The sequence below is a fragment of the Cupressus sempervirens genome, chromosome 1 (assembly GCF_028749045.1).
Source record: "Cupressus sempervirens isolate cs-2001-9-10 chromosome 1, ASM2874904v1, whole genome shotgun sequence".
Taxonomy (NCBI): Eukaryota; Viridiplantae; Streptophyta; class Pinopsida; order Cupressales; family Cupressaceae; genus Cupressus; species Cupressus sempervirens.
Genome location: NC_143118.1, coordinates 11,766,181 through 11,792,581, shown reverse-complemented (window position 1 = coordinate 11,792,581; position 26,401 = coordinate 11,766,181). Strand labels below are relative to the sequence as shown.

At 36.8% G+C, this 26,401-nt stretch overlaps 1 protein-coding gene across 8 annotated transcripts in view; it reads left to right on the top strand.

Annotated features, from left to right (window-relative positions):
• Window positions 1-298: 298 nt before the first annotated feature.
• The window catches only part of LOC149575907 (RPA-interacting protein A), a 147,322-nt gene continuing 121,219 nt past the window's right edge, over window positions 299-26,401 (top strand). For 2 of the 8 annotated variants that reach the window (XR_016360270.1, XM_089815935.1), the window contains exons 1-2: window positions 322-610; window positions 711-954. Coding sequence is in view for 3 of the 8 variants with exons in the window: in XM_089815935.1 (XP_089672061.1) it covers window positions 798-954 (157 nt within the window). In the remaining 5 variants the exon portion in view is untranslated. Of the gene's footprint in view, window positions 611-710; window positions 955-6,066; window positions 6,142-26,401 lie in introns of all 8 variants that reach the window. The other 6 variants (XM_089815945.1, XM_089815938.1, XM_089815932.1 and 3 more) reach the window with 5 other exon arrangements.

The window sequence follows — 26,401 nt, the reverse complement described above, 5'->3', positions numbered from 1 at the left end:
TTAGATTCGTACATTTATAAACTAATCCTAATTTATTTAAATCTTGAAAATTGATTGAACGCCTCTATAATTTAATTATAAAAGAGCCAAATAAACAAATAAATTTATATTGACATTGTATAATTTTACATGTTTACCTCTTGTCTTCCATCTTAATTCTTCATGACTAAATTGGTCCACTAAAAGTGTCATTAAAGAAGAGTCTTGCAAAACAATAATTCCAAAAAATATCGTTGACCTAAATTACTATTACCGCTACAAATCAAATATCAATGATTTACTACACATTCCATTGTCTAAACCCAATTAGACATACTCGTTTTATTCTTGAATTTTAAATTTAATGAGCCTACTAGATATATATTGCTTATTTCTTTATTTAGCTACCCTACCTAGTTCTACAGGCTGACGAGACCTTCAGTTCGTGAAGATTGAATTCAATTCGAATTTGATTCAGTCTGATAGAATACCTAAAGCAAGGTACCGTATATCGACAAACTTTCTCAAGTCAGGTGCCCAAGCGAATAGTTTTTATTAAAGAAAACCGGAACTTTGGAGGGAAAGGGCCTCTGTAGTCCTCCTGACCGGGAGCTATTAGTGTGTATCTAAGGTAACCTTCAAGCCTAAGCCTTGTTTTATTTGCAATTATTTTATTTCATTACAAGTGACAATCCTTACGATGTCTTCTAAAATACGATAATTTGTTTTAGGGGGAAACTGTTAATTTTGATTTACGAAGAAATTTTCGAAGTACCAAATTGAAACGAGACCCAAAAATCTCTGAAGGCCCATCAAAGATGTCTCGTGTACAAAGGCAATTCGAATCATTTTACTTTTTTAAGGGCATCAATGTGTTACTGCCCGTATTAGCCGCAGAGTCAGTGTACAAGCATATTAGTATACATAAGTCATTGTCAAAGGATATCTGGTATAATGGCAAAGTTCATGTGGTAGGTATCTGAGTTCAAATCTTTTCTAATAAAAACTATATATAACATTATTAATTAATAATAATATATATATATATATATATATATAGCATCATTAATGGTAAATAAATGATGGGTGGAAGTAAAATATATTAATGGGTGCAAATTGGATAAATAGGATTTCAAAGTTTTTTTAAATGCAATCTCAAATCAGTAGCTCTAAATTGATTCCACGATTCCATCAATCAGCTATAAGTTTTGTAATCTAAATTAATTGGAAATGCTTCTTAATTATTGTATTTTGAAAACCAGAGAAAACGAAAAGAAGTGTTAAAGTACACTTTTAGGAGGTTTACAATTATAAGTACATGTAAGTTATATAATGCAAAGCAATCGTTTGGACATATATGATTATTAAAGACAGCCATTTAAAGAGCCAGGAAAGGGCAAATAAGACCTTAGTTTGTTTTAAATTCAAAAGCAAAAGAGGGATTAACATATTTATTATCACAAAAGAAGTCAACATAGTTTGATGAGGACACATAAGAACAACCTCAACTAAAAATGAATGAATTTTCTTTTTTAATAATGCTCACGAGACCAAGTAGTCTAAGGGACAGAGAGTAGCAATTGTGGAACAACATGCAAACCTAAACTAGTAAAAAAATGTCCTACAAAAGCTTTAAGCAATTTTTAAACCCTTTTTGATTTTGGATCTTCTACTATAGATTTTGATTATAAAGCTTATTGTTTTGTCCAAACACATTTCTTTAGACAAGGGATCTACCTTATCTGCTCTCAAGTCGTCCTTGTTCTTGATGCAATTTGCCAAGCATTCACAATGTTCCATTCCCTCTCTACATCTCCCTTGTTGCGAAATAAGCTTGTTCTTGTTTCTCACTCCTTAAGAATTGTCCTCTTTGTATTTAAGATGGTAATAGCTAGTCTTTAATTGTGCCATCAACATTTTTGCTTTGCATCTAGTCTTTAATTGCACTATCAACTTTTTTTTTTTGCATTTAATCCTTGCTCCTTAGGAGGAAGCATTATACTTTGTCTCGAGTCTTTGTTCATTTTCATGGCCAACAAAGCTTTCAAGATAAATAAAAAAGTTAATGCTAACAAAGAATTCAAATCTTTCTTTCCCAACATTGTGATGACAAAGAATCATTGACAAAGAGGACATACTATAGATTTGATTATATTAATAAACTATTCTATAAGGATACAATGCTTAGCATGTTCCAGTTTATGCTGTATATAAATCCAGGGTCTATCTTCTTTTTCTATACTCCTTTCATAATATTGTTTTTTAGTATTACCAAAAAGGCAAGAAAACATACAAATGTGTTTGGTAGAGCAACTAAAGTAGTAGCAAATGTATTGTAAAGTTAGATAGCTCTAAAGAGCACCATATGAACCATCAAAATAGGAGTTAGTGTCCATGGAAGCTAGTCGGTGTGTGATCTTGTAGGATGATCTGTCAAGTACCTTGTTGCATGGCAAATGATGATTGGACAAGCCTTTCCAAAGTGTACAGTGGATTTTTCAAATAAAATTAGTAGTTAGCAATTGTAGATCTTGTCATGTTGGTTCAAATGGACAGTGAAAATTCATACTTTAGAATAGTTGGTTGTAGGCGCTTTTTGTTTGATTGTTACGATTGTTACAAATCTTGTGGCTAGTCATTTTGATAGAACAAATAGTGCAATGTGGTTGACATAATGTCCATTTTCCATTGCAAGAAAAAATTGGACAATTTGAGCTCTTTGTTGTTTTTTGGAGGAACCTATGATTTGTAGGCAAAATCGAATAAGTGTATGTTCCAAGCTATAATTGCCAATTTTTTTGGTTATTGTTTCCTAGTATTTGAAAGAATATGATCATTATTGTGAGGTGGGAAGGGTTGACACCGTGCAAGATCAGATGCACCCCCAGTGGAGGTGATCTAGTACCCAACTAACAAAACCACAACGAAAACACAACACAAGATACAAGATTTGATACCAAACTCACCTCTTTATTCATAATTCAATTGATTACATGCAATCTGCCAGGTTGTAAGGCCTTCCTGGTTATGACCAAATACAAAAGCAAACTACAAGAATAGTTTTGCAAGACCTCGCAAGATCCTAACAACTCCTAGCTAGTCCACATCTATAACAACACGATAATCTAGTAGAAACCCCAAGAAAGATCTAAACTTGTGCTCGCAAGCCACCAAGCAATCTCCTTGTTTCCTAAGCCCACACTTTAGCTCTGCTCCCAAATTCGCAACTCCAAATTCCTAACTCAAATCTCTGCTACCACTCCCTCTGAATGCCTAAACTCTACCCGACACTCCTTTTATACTTACATGGCCACAAGTTGGCCTGTTACAAATAGAATCGTCTAGAACCCAAATAAACTCAAATAAACATAATATGCCTTAGTTGGCTTACAAAATTCATTAAATATATGTATGATAAATAACCAAGATCCAAATAGGTCCACACACATCCCCACCACTGATCCACGTCATGATCACATGCTACGTGAATTAAATGTACCAAGTTGACTGATCAAATCTCCCAAGAACACTATTCGGTGAGCCAAACCACTGAGCGACAACAACATCCACCAAGCAAGCTAGGTATTATCGAGTAGACCAAGCAAGCATGTTCACCAAGCTCCCATAAGCATCACCGAGCATAGGTTCTACTGAGCAGATCATCAACTTAGAACCACAAGCTTTACTGAGTTCGTCAAGCAACACTACACCCAAGAACTACCCCAACAATGACTGAGAAACACCCCTTCTTCAACCGAGTTCTCTAATTCCAAGGTCAAAACCACTCCAACATATAGGATTGCCAACTACCCCAGGATGCTCCTGCATTAGACACCCTAGGTGCGAAAAGATTTTCTTAGCAGTAAAGAACATCTTCCGGGATTCAACACATAAACCCCGAACTAGTTCTTCACATACATATCCTCCAAATCATCAACTTGTACATTCTTCCCTTTGTTCCACTTCGGCAAATCCTTTCTAGCAATAGAGAACTCTCTACTCTGACTCTTCACATCTTTCTTCAATGTACCATAGGTTTCTTTCCACGTTGATGTCTAACCCTTTCTTAGAATCTTTCAGTTCAACTTGCCTTCGAAAACTCAGGTTCCTCCTACTGAGTTTTGCATTCTACAAAGGAATTAGTGAAAATTTCCCGCCACTCTTCTCAATAGTAAATACAACCTTCCAATCATCCTGCCAAGGTCTACCAAGTAATATGTGACAACTACTCATGTCCACAATATCATACAACACTTGATCCTTATACTACCCAATCTGAAAATCAGCAAAACATTGCTCCCTCACTGCCAAAGCATGTTCATCTTGTAACCAACCAATTCTATAAGGGAAAGGATGTTTCACTCTCTTCAAACAAAGTTTTTGAACCATCTCCTCAACAACTAGGTTATGAGTACTACCACCATCCACAATTACATTCCAGCATTTACCTCTAGATTTACAATGAGTCTTGATCAAATTCCTCCTTTGACAAGGTTTCAGCACTTTCTTACCCAACAACACTCGCCGAACCAGCAAGTTCTCTTCCTTGTGCTCGGGCTCATTCACCGAGTGATCAACCTCATTCACTGCAGTAATTCTTCGATCACTAGCCTTATGGGAACATTCAAAAGATTTGTGTCTTCTACCACAATGGAAAAAAATACGTTTAAATCTACCTCTAGCTGTTCTCCTGCTCTGCTCAACAGGTTTCAGTTCATCCTCTGCACTCGGTTTATCCTTCACTGATTGATCACGCTTCTCCTTCCCTCAGGAACTACCTTGATGTCTTCTCTTCAATTTATCATCTTCCTTCAAAGCATACTGATAAGCATCCTCAACTGAATCTTTTCTCAGCATACCAATCTCATCTTGAATATTGAATCTCAAAGCATTAATATACTTAGCCACCTTTTCCTTACAAAGTTCTCTATGTCTAGACTGAATTGTTAACTTGTAGAACTCCTTGGTATAATTCTTCACAAACATATCCTTCTATTTCAGATTCTGCAATCTCTTAAACAAATCGAGTTCATAATAAGTAGGAATGAACTTAGCTTCCAACTTAGTCACCATCAATCTCCATCTAGTGATTTTCATTTCACCTTCCTCTTCTCTATCTTGCTGCAATTCTTTCCACCAGAAAGCAACATGTCCTTTCAACTTCGTCTATGGCAACCTCACTCTGAGTGTATCACCAATATCCTCTAAATAAAAGTAGTCTTCCAAGTGTTGCATCCTAATTTTGACTGAATTAAAAATGCTCATATAGCCGTTGAGACTTCATGTTTGTTTATCACATAGATTAATTGAGTAATGCACATAGACTATGAACAAGAACAACAACAACAGTACTCCTTTTATTATTCGCATATGCCAAGAGATTACATACCGAGCATAAGATAAGATGATCTACAATGATCCCAAACGGGGTATAAATACTTCCCGCCGAACCTTCCTGAAGAGGTCCGTCGGCTACATAACAATATTAATCTATCTGGCAACGGCGCCAAATGTTTACCGCATAGATTAATTGATTAATGCACACAGACTATGAACAAGAACAGCAACAGCAGTACTCCTTTTATTATTTGCATATGCCAAGAGATTACATACCGAGCATAAGATAAGATGATCTACAATGATCCCAGACGGGGTATAAATACTTCCTGCCGAACCTTCCCGAAGGGGTCCGTTGGCTACATAACAATACTAATCTATCCGTCGGCTACAAATCTTTACCGACGACATGAACCTGTCGGTTACAAAATCTTTGCCGATGACAACACCTTGTCGGCTACACAATATCTACATATGACAATGTGAAGTCAGTTGACAGGTAAAATTAGTTATGATCATGTGAAATGGTAAGATGGTTAATCGTTATGATTTCATATTAAGATGACATGTTAGTTAATCGTTATGATGCTGTTATATTGTTATCTTGAAATATTGGGAAGTTGGTTATTCATCATGGGAAGTGAAAGAGTGGTTAGCTGTTATGATGGTTTATGAATAATAACTTGTTATGGTAATTGTGATTATATTGAGGAACATGATATAATTGTGAAGAATTTCCTTTCTTTGTAGGAGCATGTCAAAGGGGGGGAAGCATTGCTAGAAATGAATTGGGCCAAGGGGGCACCACTACCACTGGACAAATAGGTACGAGTTGTGAACCCCTATGGCTAAGGGAAAAGTGACCAGACAGGCAAGAGTGTACATTGGACGACCATGAGCTAATAAGTTGAATTATATAAATACCACTTAATAATAAAAGAAATCATTGAGCATAAATTGAGCTATGAACAAGTTGGTACCTTTATAGTTGTTTTATTTGGTTAGAGCTTCTTGGAGTTTAAAGCATGTCTTAACTTATTGACACCATGATGCCTAATCTATACATGATATGATATGATAGATTTTAATGACTTCCATGAGACTAAAGTAGTCTATGGGACCCATGCAATCACCCTCCCGAGTCAGGAGCGGAACTAGTTAGTTGTAAAGTTTTGGATAACTTGTCTCTCCTTCTCTGAAGTTTGGTAATCAAATCCGCTGCTTTCTTCACTTGATCTTCCTCGAATAAATAGTTGAAGTCCTTGTTCTGCAATATTTTTGTATAACCAGATCTGATGTAATTGTAAGCCAGGCAGTCCTTGACAAAGTGCTTCTCTGTCTCAACTATTCCCATATTACAAAATAAACATGTTTTGTCTGCCCACTCTTCCTTTAAAACTTGCCACCGACTAGTTTCACATCGCAGCTGATGTGAACTAGTTCTAAGTTGTGCCATCAGCATTTTTGCTTTCCAGTTAATAGGTGCTCTTATATAGGCCTTTTCATCATGACTATAAGTGGGATTAAATTCTTTAATGTAATAGGATCTTTTCCGCCCTATGCGTCTTGTCCACAGAATATTGTGAAATTTTTCATTGACAAACTGTTTTATTTCAAGGACATGTACATACATATATATGTGTATATACGTAAACCAATTATATATATAAGGATGTATACGCATACTTGATATTTGGCATATATATAAGAAATATATGGTTGGGGTTTACGCACATATACGTATATACATATATAGGTATTTTAGATACTATGATGTTATCTAATTAAGACAATATTATTGTTTCTTTCATCCTTTGCCAAAGTCTTATTTTATTTTTGCCTTCAGTGGATACTTGCTCATTCATTCTTTGGACTTTATGTCATTTCGGTGACCTTTAATTTATTTAAATATTTGCCACATGTTTGATGGCTCTTTGTTTTCTTTTATAACTACTTCACCGCTACCTTTCTTTCTTTATCGGAGCTTGAGGTAGTGTATGGATTTCAATGAGTCTATTACCTTTGGATGGAAGAGAGGAAAGAATATACCGATTACCAAGTTTTGGAGGTTCATAATCTGCTATCATTCCATTTACAATAACTCTGCCTTTTGCATTCAATCTACAGCCACGATAGCTCTATTGATGCTACTAATCTTCTATTTATTTGAACAAGAAACACTGTTATCGAGAAGTGAACTCATTGTCCTTAAGGGCTGTGAGTCTCCATTGCTGGGAGTTTATTGTTTGCAAGTGCAAGGAATCTGATTGCGCAGCCAGGAGGTGGTGATTATGTTCAGGTCATACATTCTTTTCCATTTGATAAAAGAAGTTGACATTCTTAAATAGAAAGAGAAGAAATCTTAAAGAAAGAAGTATCTTTTGTTTTCTTCATGAAGACCCTGCATTAGCTTAAGCATCCGAGATCATTGAATTAGCATTAGAATATTGATTTCATATTAGAACACTGATCCATATCAGAATTTTAGTTTTATATCAGAATATTGAATCTATATTAGAATCTTGATCCCATTATTTGAATATTGATTCTTTTTATGAGAATATTGATCTCATATTAGGATACCGATTTCATAGCAGAACTTACTTCAAAAAGAACGCTATTTGGTGCAAGCTTATAAAGGGGCATTGTCCATATGTCCCTGAGAAAAGGGATAACACTCTCAAGAAGAACCAGTAATTAATTTACAAGTGACATGAAACTTTTGTTAAGCCATAAAGCCCAGATTGGGCAGAATGTAAATGGCTGTGATAACACAATGCTTGGAACTTCACCCATCGATTCATCAAGGATGACCAGTAAAGTCGAGATGAAGGGAATGAATTTGGTAACCATTATATAGCATGCTAACCCTGCATGGTAAAGAGAATTAAATTCAGTAATTATTAAACAAGTATTGAATATAATCAAACTAGATCAACCGAGCCAGCTCATGGTAGTCCAGTATAAGTCTTGTTGTCTAGTCGAGCAGTGGGTTGATACTCTGACATTGGGTTACTCAGTGGCTGGACAATGGTGGTCCGATGTCTATTTCCGGGTAGGGAGGGCCTTTCTTGGATGAGATTGTGTGGGGTTATTTAAGGGTCCGCGGTTGGGAGGTTAAGCCCCTAACAATGCTTCTCCTCTCCACCAGATCCCAAGGCTTGTACAAGACAAAGATATGATTTGCATTCAAATATCTTCTGGTAAGGGGTATTTCACTTTATATTTGAAATCTCAAGTTGAAGAAATGTTAGATGATTAATATCATTTAATCAGTTATTCCCTTTAGTGCTTAGAAATCAGATTTTCTTTAAATGTATTAGGAAATTAGTTGATTTTTACAAATTGGTCATTGAATGTAACTACTTGTATGAGATAGGCTTACTTGATGGTTGTTGTAACTGTCCTTCATTCTTGTGAATATAAACGTAAACATATCTTTTATTGGGAATGGAGAAAGTGATGTTACTTTGATTATGTTTTCCTAAATGGTATTGGTTATTATGATATAGTGGTATGACTTTTGTGCCCTAAGTAGTATATGTGGACTAACTTAGGGTTTTGTAGATGATACCCTAGGTAGAATTCCGGTTTGGGAACGTAGGGTATTGCAAACTTGAAATTTCCAATTTAGTTTTATTTGGTTCTTCCATCAATTGTTAATATGATATTTTAGTTAAAATGCTTGTAACTGTAAATTCCTTTTGTATGAATAAGTAAGTTAACTGTTCTAGCCGCCTTCTCATCAATGTGAAATACTAACTATATTCTGATGATATTTTAGTTGTTAGCTAAGGCTTGAGAAAAGAGGTTGTTATACCAACTCACCAATCCAATCAATTAGGTCTTCTAGATTCAAAGTACCTAAGAAATTAGAAACATCCATCTTATGCTTCAGTTTCAACTACACACCAGATCTATCCAACTGATTAGTTCTGTCTCCCACAGATTTTTCCAACGATCAGTTCTATCCTCTCCACTAGGTCCAACAACCTCAAAGTCTTCAACAACTTCCTTATAACCATCCTTAGTACCCATGTTCCTAGGTACACAAACAATAGCTCTCACGATCGCAATGTCCTTATCATTCTTCATCAACTCCATCTCAGACCCAAAATCTGATCAAATCTTCTCTATAGTCCTTGCTTCCACCACATCACAGAGATTTGTAATAGCCCTAGGGTCCAATCTTCTCGGAGGCATCTTCTAAGATCTTCTTCATAAACCCAAAGCTGCAAATAACCAACCACTAGATCAAGCCTTTGTTTTGATACCACCTGACGTCATGCAAGACCAGATGTACCCCTAGTGGAGGTGATCTAGTCCCTAGCTAATAACACCATAGCGGAAACACAACATGAGATACAAGATCTGATACCAAACTCAACTCTTTATTCATAATTCAACCGATTACATGCAATGTGCTGAGTTGTAAGGCCTTCTCGGCTACGACCAAATACAAAAGCAAATTACAACAATAGTTTTGCAAGACCTTGCAAGATCCAAACAAGCCCTAGCTAATCTAGATCTGTAACAACACATCAATCTGGTAGAAATCCCAAGCAAGATCTAAACTTGTGCTTGCAAGTCACCAAGCAATCTCCTTGTTTCCTAAGCCCACACTTAGCTACTAGCCCTGCTCCCAAATTCGCAACTCCAGATTCCTAACTCGAATCTCTGCTACTACTTGTTGTTGGTAAAAACTATATTATAGACGACGGTATTAGTTAGTGTTTGAAAGGTTGCGTGGCAGTTGAGTCACCCCTTCCGGAAGTATATGTACATTGTCCAAATGAAAGTATGGATCATCATTGTAATCGTGATTGCATATCTACTTATACGAATGAAGTATCTTGTTCTGTGTTATATTCTAGTCTCTTAATGCAATAGATATCTGTTTACCTTGTATGGTAAACATTTGGCGCCGTTGCTAGTTGAACCTAGTACAAAAGATGTGTTATGAAGATTAATGCCGAATTTGCTCAATAAAGGCAGAAATAAAATAAAAGACAAGGATGATGTACACACAACATGTGAAGCATTAATTCTCACACAATAGGCGGAGAGAAGGTAGAAGTCCCAACAGCTCGCCAATGGGCACTGTAAGTGGTGAAGGAGCACAGACTGAGGTAGTGTATTTACCTAGCAGATCGAGGAGTGTCGAGGACTTGCTTGAGGAGACTTGACAAAGATTAAATTTAGTGGAAGAGACAAGGGAGGAGTTCCTAAACTTGTATATGCCAAGGGTAGAGAATCTAGATGGAAGAGAAGGAATTTGCACGGCTTGAGGTGCCGAAGGAGCACGAGCGTGGGGTGAACTTTTTATTCTCGATACATCTAGCAAACGGATACAAGTTGAGAATCAAACAACTTTGCTTGTATAAAATCTCTTCACACCACAGAGTAACACGATTGTCCGAAGTAGTGCAGTTGTGTAGAACAATGTGGGTACTCAGAGCAATGTGGGTGCGCAGAATAGCGCAGGCGCACAAGTACCACAAATACTGAAGAAGTTAGCAGTGGCAGGGCCAAATGAAAAACTACTATAATTTAATGGCGATGGAATGGTCAGTCTAGTTTGACATTGTAAAATGTGAGAAACAATCGGCATTGCGAATGGCATAATGGACCAAGATGACTGGGTCTGATAGCTTCTAGCTGCCCTACAGGGTGTAGCGATCGATTGGTTTTCAGACACTGACCCGAACAAGTTAACTACATGGCCAGACGTCAAGACATAATTTATAGTAGAGTTCTGACTACTCAGGGATGATAATGAGATAGTAGCGGAAATCTACAGTACCAAACATGGAAAGAATGACACAATTCGCATATATGTGAGGAGGCTGAAGGAGTTGGTAGGAAAAATGGAAAGCCAACCAGCGGATGGGTTGAAGAAAAGGTGGTTTGTCGAAGGGCTACAACCAACACTCTGAAAAAAGATGAAAATTGTACCTCCAACATCATACATCGATGCATATAACCATGCGATGGACTTGGAGAGTGAACAGAAAATAGGTAAAAAGAAGAAAGACAGATTGTCGGATTCTGAAGATTCATCCTCTAAAAGTAGCAGCGATGAGGAATCGAGTAAAAAGGTTCAGGCACTACAGAAGGACATGCTACGTATGATGAAAGAGTTGAAAAACATGAAAAAGAATCTTGGCGAAACGAGAGAAGGAGAACTATGGTGTGCGAATTGCAAGGAGGACAAACACACGAAGGGTTCTTGCCCGAAGAACCAATTTTGCAACATCTGCCAAATTGCAGGACATTCCATCAAGGAATGCTCGTTCAATATGAAAACAAAGAGGCACCAACAAGTATTACTAACAGAAGAAGTGTCCACCTCGGGAGTGGGAACAAATACAAACAATGACGCGGCAACCTCAAGAGGGTACTGAAACAACAACGACATGGACGAGGCAACAACAACAACGTGGGCTGTAACTGAATACAGTACGATCCGACTGGATGGCCAATGATATAATGCTGTGCGTGCAAACTCTGGGGCCACTTCACTAGAGATTGTACTACGAAGGGAACACTGCAGCTATTGTGTAGATGGTTTTGTCTTGGAGACCGTGACAACTCAAAATGCCCTAAACCTGGGGTGAATCTATTAACCATAGAAAGATGTGATGAGGAAACATTGGCAATCACTTGTGCACAAGTAAAGAAGACAACGTATCCAGATTTAGAAGAGGAAAGGAAAAGGATGCAGCAAGTGCGAGTAGAAATAGAAAAAGAGATGGAGGTTGAAAAATCACAAACAAGGGACACTGCCCGCACCTCAAGGAGGAACTAGGCAGAACAAATCATCATACGACAGGTAATGCAAGCTGAGGTTTCCATGAAGTTGAACGACCTTCTTGCAATGCCTCAATTACGGACCACAATTTTGAACATGACACCATCCCCGAAGGCGGTGGAAGAGCCAGGGAAGGGCACACAAGGTGGAAGCGGAACGACCACGGTAGACCCAATGCTACTTGCACTGAACACAAGAAGACACCCTGTCGTAGTCGAGATGGGTATTCTCGGAACTATCCCCAAGGACTATATCATAGATGGAGGGTTGGGAGTAAATGTATTGCCGAAAGAAACATGGAAGAAGTTGGGACAACCTACTCTATGGCTGCCTAGATTCTAACTGCTCACCACCAATCAACATGGGATCAAAACCCTTGGGACTCTAATGGCACAACCTGTAATGATCGTACACAACCCTTCTTATTGGACTTTGTGGTCATTCCGTTAAAATGGAAGGGGTACGACGCCATCCTCCGAAGGGGCTGACTGGTGCAGGCGAAGGTGAAACACGATTGGAAAAGGAACACTCTATCCATGGAAAGAGGAGGTCATAGGTTTGTAATTAACCTACACACCTAGATGGTGGAAGAGGAGGCAACGTTGTTAGACTCCGGAGGCGAAGGAGACCACGGAGGGAAGAAATGAATGGAACCCAACGAAGAAGGAATCCTGAAACTGGAAGGAGGATTCAATGATGACGACTTGGATTCGGCGAACGACCTACTCCATTGGAAAATGGAGGATTATGCGCTCTTTCCAAGCTGTCACATGTTAGGGGTTGAGGAAGGAAGGAAGGGAGAGGAAAAGATCGAATTTCCAATGGAATACAGAGAAGTGAAAGGAGAGGCGCAGATAGATGAAATACTTGCACATACATTCAGTGATTAGAAGCCTATTAAATATGAAGAACCCATGGTGAAGACAGTGAACTTAGGGGATGAGGCTAATCCCAAAAACATATTTGTGGGAGATGACTGGAATCTAGTTCTGAAAGCAACAACATTTAAAATATTTATGGAGTATAAGGATGTTTTTGCGTGATCACGGATTGGACCACCTGGTGTACTTCGCAAGTTGACTGTTGTCTAAGGCATAAAAGAATTATAGCACAACAAAGTGGGAGGCCCTCAAAATCGTGTATGCCGTACAAAAGTTTGGACACTACTTATTGATGACCCCATTCGTGGTCTACATAGACCACCAAGCCTTGCTATATCTCGTGAACAAACCATTCAAGGATGGATAAGCAGATGGCTACTTCAGTTGCAGGAATTTACATTTAAAATTTTGGTACGACAAAGGAAAAGTCATGTGAGTGTGGATCATCTATCCAAGATCAAATCAGTTGAACCTCCAGAGGGAGTCAATGATGATTTTCCTAGCACAACTGTTTTCGATCACCGTACTACCATCTTGGTACGCGAGTATCGGGGAATATCTTTCAGTGGAGCAATTTTTGAGGGAAATGCCTGCCAAGTGAGAGGAGGAAACTAGTGTTGAGAAGTCGAACTTTCCAATTGATCAATGGGTTTCTATACAAGATGTGACCCGACCAAATTTTACAATGATGCGTTCTGGAGGAAGAAATACCAAAAGTATTGAGAGAAGCACATGAAGGGCCCACGGGAGGACATATGTGGCCAGACACAACTAAGCGTAAGATACTCCTCGCAAGATTGTGGTGGCCAACTGTACACAACGATTCCAGGGAGTGTCATTGCACGTGATACATGCCAGAGAGTTGGGAAGCCACTAAAGAGTGATTTTATGCCCTTGAACCCCTCACATGCGTAGGAACTATTTGAATGGTGGGGACTGGATTTTATCGGACCGCTGAAGGTAAGCAAAGCCTAGAGATGCAGATACATTGTAGTAGCAACAGAATACCTCACAAAGTGGGTAGAAGCGCGAGCTCTCCCAGACAACTCTGCATTGAGCATGGCAAGATTTATCTACAAGTAGATCATTACGAGGTATGGGATTTCGATACCATTGACAAGTGACCGTGGGGGACATTTTGTCAACCATGTCATTTGGCTACTCACCATTGAATTCAAAGTCTACCATTCCCTACCGAGTCCATACTACCCGAGAGCAAACAGACAGGCATAATCGACAAATAAAATCTTGGTTGCAGTAATCTACAAGTGTTGCACAGTCAAAGGTGAAGATTGGGAGGAAAAATTAGCATCCACATTATGGGCATTTCGTACCTCCTACAAAGTTGCCACGGGACACACTCTGTTTCAGCTAATGTATGGTCAGGATGCTGTGGTACTAACAAAATTCATGGTACCAAGCTTGAGAATAGCAGTGGAAAACAAATTAGGAGACATGGAAAGTCTCAGAGAAAGGTTGTATAACTTGAATAAGATAGAGGAGCGAAGACTAAAAGCACAATGGGCCACCAAAGTTTCATAGTGTAGACGCAAGGTGTGGCACGACAAGCACTTAAAACTAAACAAGTTCCAACTAGGCCAATTAGTATTAAAATATAACGGGCGTAATGAAATCAAACCCAACAAATTTAAGGTGAAGTGGGTCGGGTCATTCAAGATCCGTGAAGTGGGAGATAATAGAGCAATAAAACTATAGAGGCTAGACAGGAAGGAAGTGCTGGATCCGGTAAATGGTTCGAAGTTAAAACTTTACCATGAAAGGAAAAAGGTCCTAGAGAGAATGAGAGCCAGATCAATAGCTCGGAGGCAATATAAAAATGTAATAATCAATAGTAGATAATAGTAATATATTTATATATATAAAATAATAATAAACATTTAAGAGTATGTAAGGATTGTGAACAAAGTACATTACAATCAACTAAATGAATCTCTAATAAATAGAACTGTACAACCCTCCAGAAGGAAAATATATATGTGAATCTATCGTACGACCAAGTAAAGCTACCGTATGACTAGGTGGAGATACCATATGGCCTGAAGTGTTAGAAATAATAAAATCGAAATGAACTAAAAATAAAGAATTATAATTTAATCCAAGAGAGTTTGTGATGAACATAATTACCATACTTCATAAGAGCTTTCCAAGATCAACACAAAGGAGGAGACAATGATTTTGAAAGGGGAAAGCAAAGAAAACCCCTTGTGAATTATATGAATGAGGCAAATGCCTAAGAATGAAGAAAGAGAGAGAAGGAGATAATGTGGAGCCATAGGGCTCATTACATGAACTACATCGTGATTGTGTGTTCTTAGAATGAGAGAGAAACATCTCTTATAAAGAGATGAGAAGAGGAGTTGTTTGTAACTCTCATGTGAATGATTGCGACATTCATAAGTGTGTGCATAACAAGTGTCATAATCCTCTTAAGGAGGAATAAACTATTTTCCTTAATAAAGGAATTACAAAATAGACTTGTCCTCACATGTGGACTAGAGGACAAACAACATAAGGGATACCTTGGTTTATCCCACTTAATAAATACAACTAAGGAAAGATTACTAATTCTAACACGAAGGGACTCAGACAATAAGGTTTGAGCATCGTACGACTTGCACAAAATAAAGTTTGAGTACCATATGACCTTGGGAACAAATAGAAAGGGTACTGTATAGTGAGAGCAGAAGACGAAAGTTAGATCAGTGTACACCATACGGTCTATGGAAGAGGGAGGGAAAGAGTTTAGGAAAGCTGTGATTTTTTCATCGTACGACTCTACACGCAAACAACACATATAAGGAAGGAATTTTACTGTACGATCATACCAATTCAACCAGAACGCCTGTACATTATACACCGAATGGTATGATTAGGTATTCACACCCAAGAAGAAAGTAGCCCCAAAATGGTGAGAGGAAAGAGTAACTCTATACGGCCACACAAAACAAATATTGTACAACACACAATATAGAGGTGGGAGATGGGACACCACTGTACAATTATGTAGAGGATAGCATTGTGTACTATACAAACGTTATTGATGAAATATATGAACCGAGCATGAGGGGGCAAACTGTACATCCATCTAGGCCATACAAGAAATAGACAGTTGTACAGTAAGGGAAATATCGAGAGAGAGAGAGTATGGTGTGCATATGGTACTGAGATAAGTGCACGCAGGGAGTTTAGTGTGTTATTGATAAGAGCACAAAGATCATAGGAAGCACGTTCATGTAATATCCCTTTCTAGATATTATCCCAAAACCCTTGATATTAAAGTGCAGATTTAAAACTGAGCAGAAAACCAATATTCCATATAAATTCCAGAACTTAAATCGATTTGTAACCAGCAGATTTGCATACAAGAAAACTCAGAAAAGATTGTTCATTCCTCCAATATTCAGAAGTACATACATAAACTAGGAATTAACACAACAATCTGCCAAAATAAGTTACTATATTATATAACAGCAATACAATAACATGCAACAATCCAAGTAATCCGATCTTATGCATAGGAATAACAGTTAGATTGGAAATATAAATAAAACCTGTAAGAAGGCTAGGTTTGTGTCAACCTTCAAAAGTTTCTTCAAGGGTTTGTGTCTTCAAAGAGATAACCAACAACTGTTTCCAGCTCCCAGATTAATATTTGTTTTAAATATTAAATCCTTCATGTCCTCCCATGTGGATTATATGGCGGGTCATTGATTTCATACTGATAACCATATGCTTTCTCGATAATTTTAATAGTTATCGGGGATATGTATTTACTATTCGTTAGAAAATTATTATTTATTTAATAGGATATTATTATTATTATTTTTTATTATTTTAATTAATATATATTTAATTACTATTATTAAAGTTTTATCAATTGATATAATATTATATTATATCCATTTGATATAGTTAAACAATAAATGATCTATATTTAATATTTGTTTATTTATTATTATTATTATTGTTTATTAAATTCAATCGGGTATCATTATTTATTTTATTTTATCAAATGCAATCATAATTATAAATTATATTTATTGATTTATTTATCTGATATTGACTTTATTATTATAATTATAAAAATTGATCTTGTAAATGGGGACATTACAATTTCTTGCAACCTTTTGTACTTGAGTGATGCTTCAGGTGAGGGTATAGGGGCTGTTTTGATGCAGAACAAACATCCCATTGCCTACGAGAGTAGGAAGCTGCGTGATAATGAGAGGTTGTATTCTACTTATGATAATGAAATGTTGGCTATTATGCATGCATTAGTCAAATTCATACAATATCTTGTTGACGGCAAATTTGTGGTAAGAACTGACCACAATAGTTTGAAATATTTCCTTGATCAAAAAGAGCTCAATGATTGTTAACAAAAGTGGGTAAGCAAGATTCAAGCCTATGATTTTGACATAGAATTTATTAAGGGGAAGAAGAATATTGCTGCTGATGCACTTTCTAGGAAACCTTCACTTGCTGCCCCATATTCATTGAGTAAGATTTCAGCGGATTGGAAGGCTCAACTTTTAGTTGAGTATTCCAAAAATTAGCATGCTTGTGAGATCATGGATGGATTGGTACATGATAATAAATACTAAGTGATTGATGATGTTATCCACTACAAAAATAGAGTCTACCTTGTTCCTAAGTCACAGTTAAAGGGACAAATTTTGCATGCTCTCCATGATACTCCTACAGCAAGGCACCTTGGTTATGGTAAGACATATAGAACGGTATGGGAGATATTCTCTTGGAAGGGTCTCAAGGATGATGTCTTACGCATAGTTAGCATAATTGCCGAATAATCAACGAGTTTCTACTAATTACCAAGTTTTTGGGATTGGCGAGTTTTTCACAGATTTAATTGCGACTCGGCTACAAGAAAAATTGCCGAGTTTTTGTGGAAAAATTTCTGAGTTTTTGCAAAAAATCAGTGAGTTTTTTTAGAAAAAACTCTTTTTTTTTCTTAAATAAATTTTTTTGTTTAAATTTTTTTTTTGTTGTTTAAAAAAAAAGGCAAAAAGCATATATATTTTATGTAAAATAGAGAGTTACAGTATGCTAGTAGAGCTAGGAAGAGGAAGATGTGATTGTAATGATGTTCTTACTTCTAGTTTGACACAAACTATTTACTATTATGCTTCTGCCATTAGTATTCCGCATGAGAATGCAATTTTGTACCCACTATGCATTTATATATATCTAAACTCCTGCTTGTTTCTTTTGTGTTCTCTATAATGAAATCATTAGATGCATCTTCACATTGAAATTTGCAAAAAATGTATTTTGAATTAAATTTTAGCGGTTTTTTTTGGTTCTCGAGTTTTCTCGAGTTTTTTAAAAAAATGGCCGAGTTTTTTAAAAAAATGGCCGAGTTTTTTCCGATTAAACTTTTCGGGGGCTTGGCATGTTTTTGGCTTTGGCGAGTTTTCCATCTATGGTCTTATGCAATGTTCGTGAATGCATGACTTGTCTGTAGAACAAGACAGAGCATACTTTCCCAACTGGTCTGCTGCAACCCTTGCCTATCCCGGAACAGAAGTGGACAATAATCTCTATGGACTTCATTATAGGTCTTCCTCAAGTGCAGGGGAAGGATTGTATTTATGTTGTGGTGGACAGGTTGACTAAATATGCCCACTTCTTTCAGATTGCTATTGATTTTACAACATCCCAAGTAGCTGAGCTATTCTTTAGGGAGGTGTTCAAACTCCATGGTCTCCCTAAGACCATAGAGAGTGATAGGGACAGCAGATTCTTGAGTTCCTTTTGGCAGGAATTTTTTAGGCTCACGAGCACAGAGTTGACACCCAACACCAGTAACCACCCTCAGACGGATGGGCAGATGAAGATAGTTAATAAGTGGATTGGGGGGTATCTACGTAATTATGTGTCGGGGCAATAGAAGGCATGGGTGCGTTGGTTGTATCAGGGCAAGTATTGTTATAATACTATGCACCACATGTCCATTGATATGTCTCCTTTCAAGGCTCTTTATGGCTATGATGCATTATCTTTTGTTGATCTAGCTTTGAGTGACAACAAAATTCCTCTGGCACAGGATTGGTTACAAGAGAACTAGGAAATCATGAGTTCTCTCATGGAGAACTTACAATATGCATAGAATCAACAGAAGATGTACATTGATTGGCATAAGACCGAGACGGTATTTGAGGTGGATGACATGGTTTTTCTACGCTTATAGCTCCACCGATAGAGCACCCTTAAAGGGGAGGAGCTGAGAAGCTCAAACCTTGTTTTTACGGACATTACGAAGTTCTTAGGCAAGTTGGAGAGGTTGCTTATGAGGTTGGGTTACCACCTGATAGAAGGATTCATAATGTGTTCCACATGTCATGCCTGAAAAAGGCACTAGGGAAGCATATTATAGCATCACCCGATTTACCTCCCTTTGATGAGGAAGGTAAGTTGACTTTGGTTCCTGAGGAGATTCTTTAGGTGAGGGAATGACGAGTGAGAAGAAGGGTGATTCGGGAGTATTTGATACATTGGAGAGATTACCTATAGAGGATACCACTTGGGAGGGTGAATCCATTTTGCAACACCAAGCATTGCAATTGCTTGTGGGCAAGCATCTCTGAGAAGGAAGGACTGTCATGTCCCCTCTTTAGTTTGACTAGCAGAGTTATGTGAGTTAGTGTATCATTGGGGTCTCGTAAGCTAGCAGTTGTGGATAGAGACTCATATAGGATATTCAGTGGTCGGGCTTGACTTTACAGGTAGTTGGGAGCCAGTTGAGTGCAATTCCTTGATTTTAGGAGATATCCCTACATTTTAGGAGGATATGGCAGTTTCTAGATGTGAAGTTCCATGAGATCATTCCATGGTTTCAGTTTGAGGATGACAGGGTGTGTTCCCTAGGTTCTAGGAGCATCCCTAGATTATAGGGAAGGGACTGCCAGTTGACCCATGTCATCCGGTACCAGTTATAGACATGTGACATGGTTGGCTTCATGTTTATTTGGTTGGTTTGGGCTTTCATAGGCAAAATGGGAAATATTATAATATGTTTAAATATTTCCTAAGTTAGCATTTAAATAATTTATAATAAGGCTATTTATATAGCCATTTTGGAGTAGTAAGGGGAATATGGCTTCGTTTGATTATATATGCCCTAGTGTTATATCTCGTTGGAAAGGTCTTGAATTGTTATAAACTATTTTCACTATTTAGAGACTTCTTGGTGTTATGAGTTATGACATTTTAATAAAGTAATATTTTCCTATAGCTTGAACACCTTTATTTGGGAAAATGTTATTTTATTATAAAGTGCAAAGTGTAATTCTCATTTAGAGTTCAATTTGCACTTGGGATGAGTTATAAGGAGATGAAGACCTAATTGTTCATTATCTTTTGACATTTTGAAACTTATGAATTGTGAAATTGCTTTGGAAGGGCGATTTTGTGGCTTGGGACGAAACCTCAAGTCTGGACGGTTGGGACACAAACTTTAATAGTCTTGGTGATTGGAGTTGTATTTCATTACATTTAGATAGACAGAGGAGGTGGTCAATTTATCTTGGCATTATCATTTCAATGGAGTAGGGCACTTGCAGTTGGGCGGACAACTTTTGGCAACAGACATTTCATTGCAGCAGCTCATGTGAGGGTTGGAGAAGGTCTTTTCTACATCATTGGACGCCATAGCTTCCCTTGGCATTGGATGGTTCATTGCAGCAATTTCGTTAGGGTTGAATCATTCTCAGAGCATCTCTCTGTAGCTGGTGTTGATCCCTGTTTATGACTATTGTATATTGGGAGTGATCTCTTTGAAGTTAATATATCAAGTCGCTGGTTGGTTCAGGTATGTACTCTTTCAGAATTCAGTAATGATAAAATTTGCAGCATATGTTTACATTTTTTAAGTGCTATTTGTTTCCTATTTGTTATGCAATTATTTTATTTCTGAAAAACTCCAAAAAATTTAAAAAACAAGGAAAAGAAAAAAGAAATCAGAATTCAGCTAAGATCATTCAGTGGTAACAAACACTAGTCATAGATTCAGATTTTGAAACAAAGTTAATTTCTACAGTCACCGCAATTGGGAATCTTTCGCTTTTCAACCTAAAAGGGGTCCTCCTATTGTTGAGGCACCGCATGTTTTCACTTCAAGCAGAAAGGAGCCTATGATGAGTGAATTTTCTCAATAAAATCAATCTCAAGCTGTTGTTGACCCTCAAGAGAAACCTCAATAAAAAAAGGAAGATTGAGAAGTTACCCTTGTTGAGTGTACAATTGGTCTTGAGGAGGCTGTTGATACAAAGGATGTTAATCTATTAGAAAGTTGTCATTGTTGTCAAAGTGAACAGTTTGTCATTAATGTCGAAGTCATGTCAACAAGGGCATTTGATGTATGGATAAGTTTGTTGTAAGTTGTCATTGCTGTCGAATAGGTGTTTGCTATTTTAGATATGATGATACAAATCTTAAAGCTAAAGAAACATGAATACATCATTCAAGATCTGCACATTGATGTGATGTATGCCATTAAAGGTGTTTCTTGTTATGGCAAGTACCATACATACATAAGCATATGAAGAGGTGTAGACATTTGTGGCACATGCCGTTACATGAATGTGATATAGATATAGTCAAGTCCTATATTTTGCAGACTGAAGATCTTTATAAAATCATTAAATCACATGGAAAACAAAGACATATAAATGTCCAATTGCCCAAGAAAGAAGGGTAAGAGTAGGCAATTGTATGCACTAACATACAGAGGTATCAATAACTAAAGCAATCAAGATAATGATATCACGTATTGTATTAAACATACAATTTATATGACAAGTTTATAAGGTACAGCAATCTCCTTATCTAAAGTTTATCACAAGATGGCAACTTCATTTGATATCACAAGATGCAGTATACCACTCAATATGCAGCGATCTTATTAACACCATGATGTTGGATGAATATGCCATAATTGATTGACTTGTAATATGAAGCTGGCAATTTATTTTAAACAAAGCACACTGTAGTGATCAGTTTATGAGTTGGTTTAGTAACAGTTTGCAAAAGACGCAATTTGACTATATGTTCATTTCTTCAAAAGGTGCAATTCAAAGGATGCCAATCAATTTGTATTCCAAAGAAAATATTTGTCGAACTGTAAAGTTCTATTAGTTGCAAAGGAAGGAGGTGCAATTTATTTTTTAAAAGATGCGATTCAATAAAACTAACTATTGTTAAAGGTTGAAAGATGTGATTTGCTAAAGAAATGTAGTTATCCAATGGGTGCTATTATTGGAAAGTAGTAGTAGTGTTTTGAAGAAGTGTGTTTAGAGAAAACTCTTCATTTGTGAAGAGGAAGGTCTTTTTGATGAAATGCATATATAAATGGAGATGAAGACTGGGGGTAAGGATTGTGTGTGTGGAGATATCTGAAGTATATTTGAAGTGTGTAGAAAGAGGAAACATCAATCAGGCATATACATATCTGCATATGAAGGCATCAAGAGAGATCAATAATGATTTAGAAAACAATTTCATACAGATAGAAGAGAAGTTCATGTAGACATTAAACAAGATTGTGCAGACATATATGCAGATATAGTGGGTGGATTATACAGTGCTGATGATAAAACAAAGAAAATCATCTTGCAGTTATAAAGAAAGAGATAAAGAAAGAGATTTAGAAGATACAGCAAAGATTAAAGAAGATAATGCATATAAGCAATGCAATGATTATAAGTAGATATAATGGCAGATTTATAATAAGTTTGATGAGGAGATAGTAATTTACGATCCATTAATCAATGTGGCTGATTTAAGTTCAATTAATAGCAGATTTGAGGAGGATATTATAACGATTTGACGATGTGAGCTATAGCAAAATTTGTGGAGAAAAGGCTTATCCATCATCTGTTGTAGAAGCAACATTGATTGTAACACTCCGCTAGGGGACCCTGGAGATAGAGATATTAAACTATAATGTTACTAAGTTTGCTAAATAAATTTTTTTTTTAAAAGATTAAAACAATCAAAGTAGAAGCAATAACTCACATACATACATAAGCAATATAATAGTAGTTACATCTCTCAAGGGTTTCATAACATTGAATCACACACATAAGCTTAATTAAGTTTAAGTTTGATAAATAAACCAAGTCCATGTCATAGAATAACCGCATGTACAAAATCACGTGAAAGAATATACAAGTACATGAGATGCCATATGGCATAACTAGAATGCATACTCATCCTCTACACATGTCGCAAGGTATGAAATGCTAAAAGAATATACATCATGATAAGATATAACATACTATAGGATCTCAAATACCCAAGGTACAAAATACTAGAATATGACCACAAAACATAATCACAAGATAAGAAGAATAGAACAATTGTAGAAGGTACATCAAGCATAGGCATCTAGCTGTCGGATCTCAATGGTATAAGAATCACCATTACTTGACTTCGTGGAACCTTAATGGTCCACTACTACTGTGTTGAGGAGATAGTCTCAAATCCCAAACAAAGAACAATCCAAAAGTTATAACAACAATCTAGGTCAAGGAATCCTAGCAACATTCTATCTTAGAGGTATCGAGTATAGAAGTGAACATCTAATCCTAGAGGCAAGCAATGACACATAGGAAACCTAACATGTATATGGGCAAGTGTCATCACATGAGTTAACTCTAAGGTTATCCTGCCAGTCTCTCTGGACTTTGGTGTACTATCAAAACCCAAGGAGTAACAAAAATAATTGATCAAATGCAAACAACGTAGAGAGTGATACCAATCATTTAACCAAGTCTCTAATATTTTTCCCAAACTTATAGTAGTGGCATCATGCAACAAAATACATATTTGGAAGACAATTCTGAGATTACATAAAACTCCAAAATGCATCAAATCTTTTATTTGGTTTTCTTTATGGGTTTAAGCTAAGGGACAACAATTATTTGGAATCTTCATGCAATCCTATTAGAAAATCTGAATACATAAATATATCTTCTTATGTAAGAAGTATAATAAAATGAGGGGAAACCTGGAGTTAACGCAACTAGGATTGCTACCTATGCGGTCCACGACTATGTGGTTTATATGTCAAGCTCGCACCAAGTGGTTGTTATCTCACTGAGACCACGTGGTTAATTACTATGCCTGGTCCCTCCTGTAATTCTGCAGTGATGTCCACACAGTAGTGCTGCGCCTAGAAATTCAGGTCTGTTGTAGATGACCACATCTTCGACAATATCCCATGAGTATTCTCGTCCATTGATATGGGTTTTGGGTACCTATTGCCATGACCTCTGATGTTTCTGCAAAATTTATGGACGTTGCTTACCACACCCACGATTTTTGCTATATCATTCGTAGAGTTTAAGAGTTCCCATGTGACTGTAGAAGGATCTTTTCCCACACGCTTAACCACCCAACTAGCTCACCATGATGGGGAAAAAGGAATATCGGTAGCTTCTCAAGTTACGTCCTGTCTAAGATGGTTATATATCGAATGCTCACCCTCTAAGGGATACCAAACCAACCAGCATTGATCATAGTAAGAATCTGGATGGATGCAACAGTGACCACATTCCTTCAAGTTACGTGATAGCATTCTCACTAACTTCACAACATGCTACTAACAGATATAGATCACTACCCTCACTGCCAAATATACTGAAAACTTATCCTGTGGTTCCAACTGTATTAAAACTCACAAATGCCTACTCTTGCTACACATACTTCTGAGTGTAGAGCCAATTGAAACAAACTTTCACCTTGCCAACTTCCTGCCTGAATCTGAGCGACAACTTTAATGAGATGCTGGGGTTACGTCCAACTTCTTAGATCTGCCTCAAGGGTTTTCGTCCTTAAGAGCAACCAGTCACATTTAAACAACCTTTCATTACCAAAATCATATATTCGTGGTGTCAATTCCAATGTAGCTCCTTGCCTTTATAAACTTGATATGAGGCGAAATACAAACAACTAGGCAATGCGGGATAAAAGCCAATTTCGTCTTTTAGTCACTTAAGTTACTTTTGTCATAAAGTGACTTTAAGTCATAAAGTAACTTTACAAATTAACTTTATAAAAATAAAGTGACTTAACTAAAGGAAGCTCTACGCTTAAATATCTTCCCAACGAAACCAAATAGAATCCTGTGACTGGCTTGCATCCTCAAAATAAATGCCATTAGCCTATCTGGGTGGAAAGATAGACCAACAAGGTGCCATAAGGCCTAGTGCGGAGAAGGGGACATTACAGTCCTTCCGCAGAAGGGGACATTACAGTCCTCCCTTCCCGAGATTGCTTTCCCTCAAGCAATCTCAGTGTTAGATGTTGCAGGATTGATTCACTCTCCCAAGTGGCATCTTCATATGGAAAATCCTTCTAGCTAATTAGATACTCCTTGATGGACCTATTACACAACTTCTTTTTTTTGATCTCAATCACCATTGCTAGAACCAAAACTAGCTTCCCTTCCACATCAAGTGGGGGCAATTCAATGGAGGGAACTACATGCTGACCAATTGACTTCTTGAGGCAAGAAATGTTGTCCTGCATTTTGTCACCACAAAATGTTGGTAATAGCACGAAACTTTTTCAAGCTAGTTTCGCGTTTCTCTAAGCTTGAATTTGATATTTAATTGTTTAATATTGATCGATTGATCCATTTTGATTCAAATATCAAATTGTTTTATTGAAGGCCTTTGTCAAGTCTTTTCGTTTTGCTTTCTGTCGAGCCTTTGCATGATTTTTGAAGCCTTCATCATTCGTTCTTTGTTTTTGAGTTTGTGTTTGCTTGTTTTTAGTCCTTTGGTTTTGCTCATGTCATGCCTTTCATTTTTCCCTTCGATTCGGTCTAGCCTAGAGGTCAATCGGAGTTGTCAGTCAAGAGTTATGCCCATTTTAGTGCCTCAAAAGTGGACATTTTAGGTGCAACAGCACGAATTAAAAATATAATGTTATATTTTCAATTTGACATTCACTTCCTGAAAAATATAACATTATATTCACTTTTTGTTATTTTTTTAAGTTACTTTTACTTTAAATTTATAACTTAAAGTGACTATAGTGCACTTTATGTTATAATTTTAAGTTGAGTTACTTTTTAATTTTTCACTTAAAGTAACTATATAACTATATAGTTTCATTTCAATTTTTGGTTTTGAAAATCAAATGCTCATCTAAATGTTACTTTAAAATTATGTTTGTGTATTATATTTCATAATATGATAAATAAATATTGTTTTTGACCCATTTTGTAATATTTTTATATTTTTAAGTGAATTAAATGACTTAAAGACTTCATAAGTGGACATTTTATATGCAATAACATGTAAAATCCATCAAAAGTGGACTTTTTACATGCCATTGCATATAA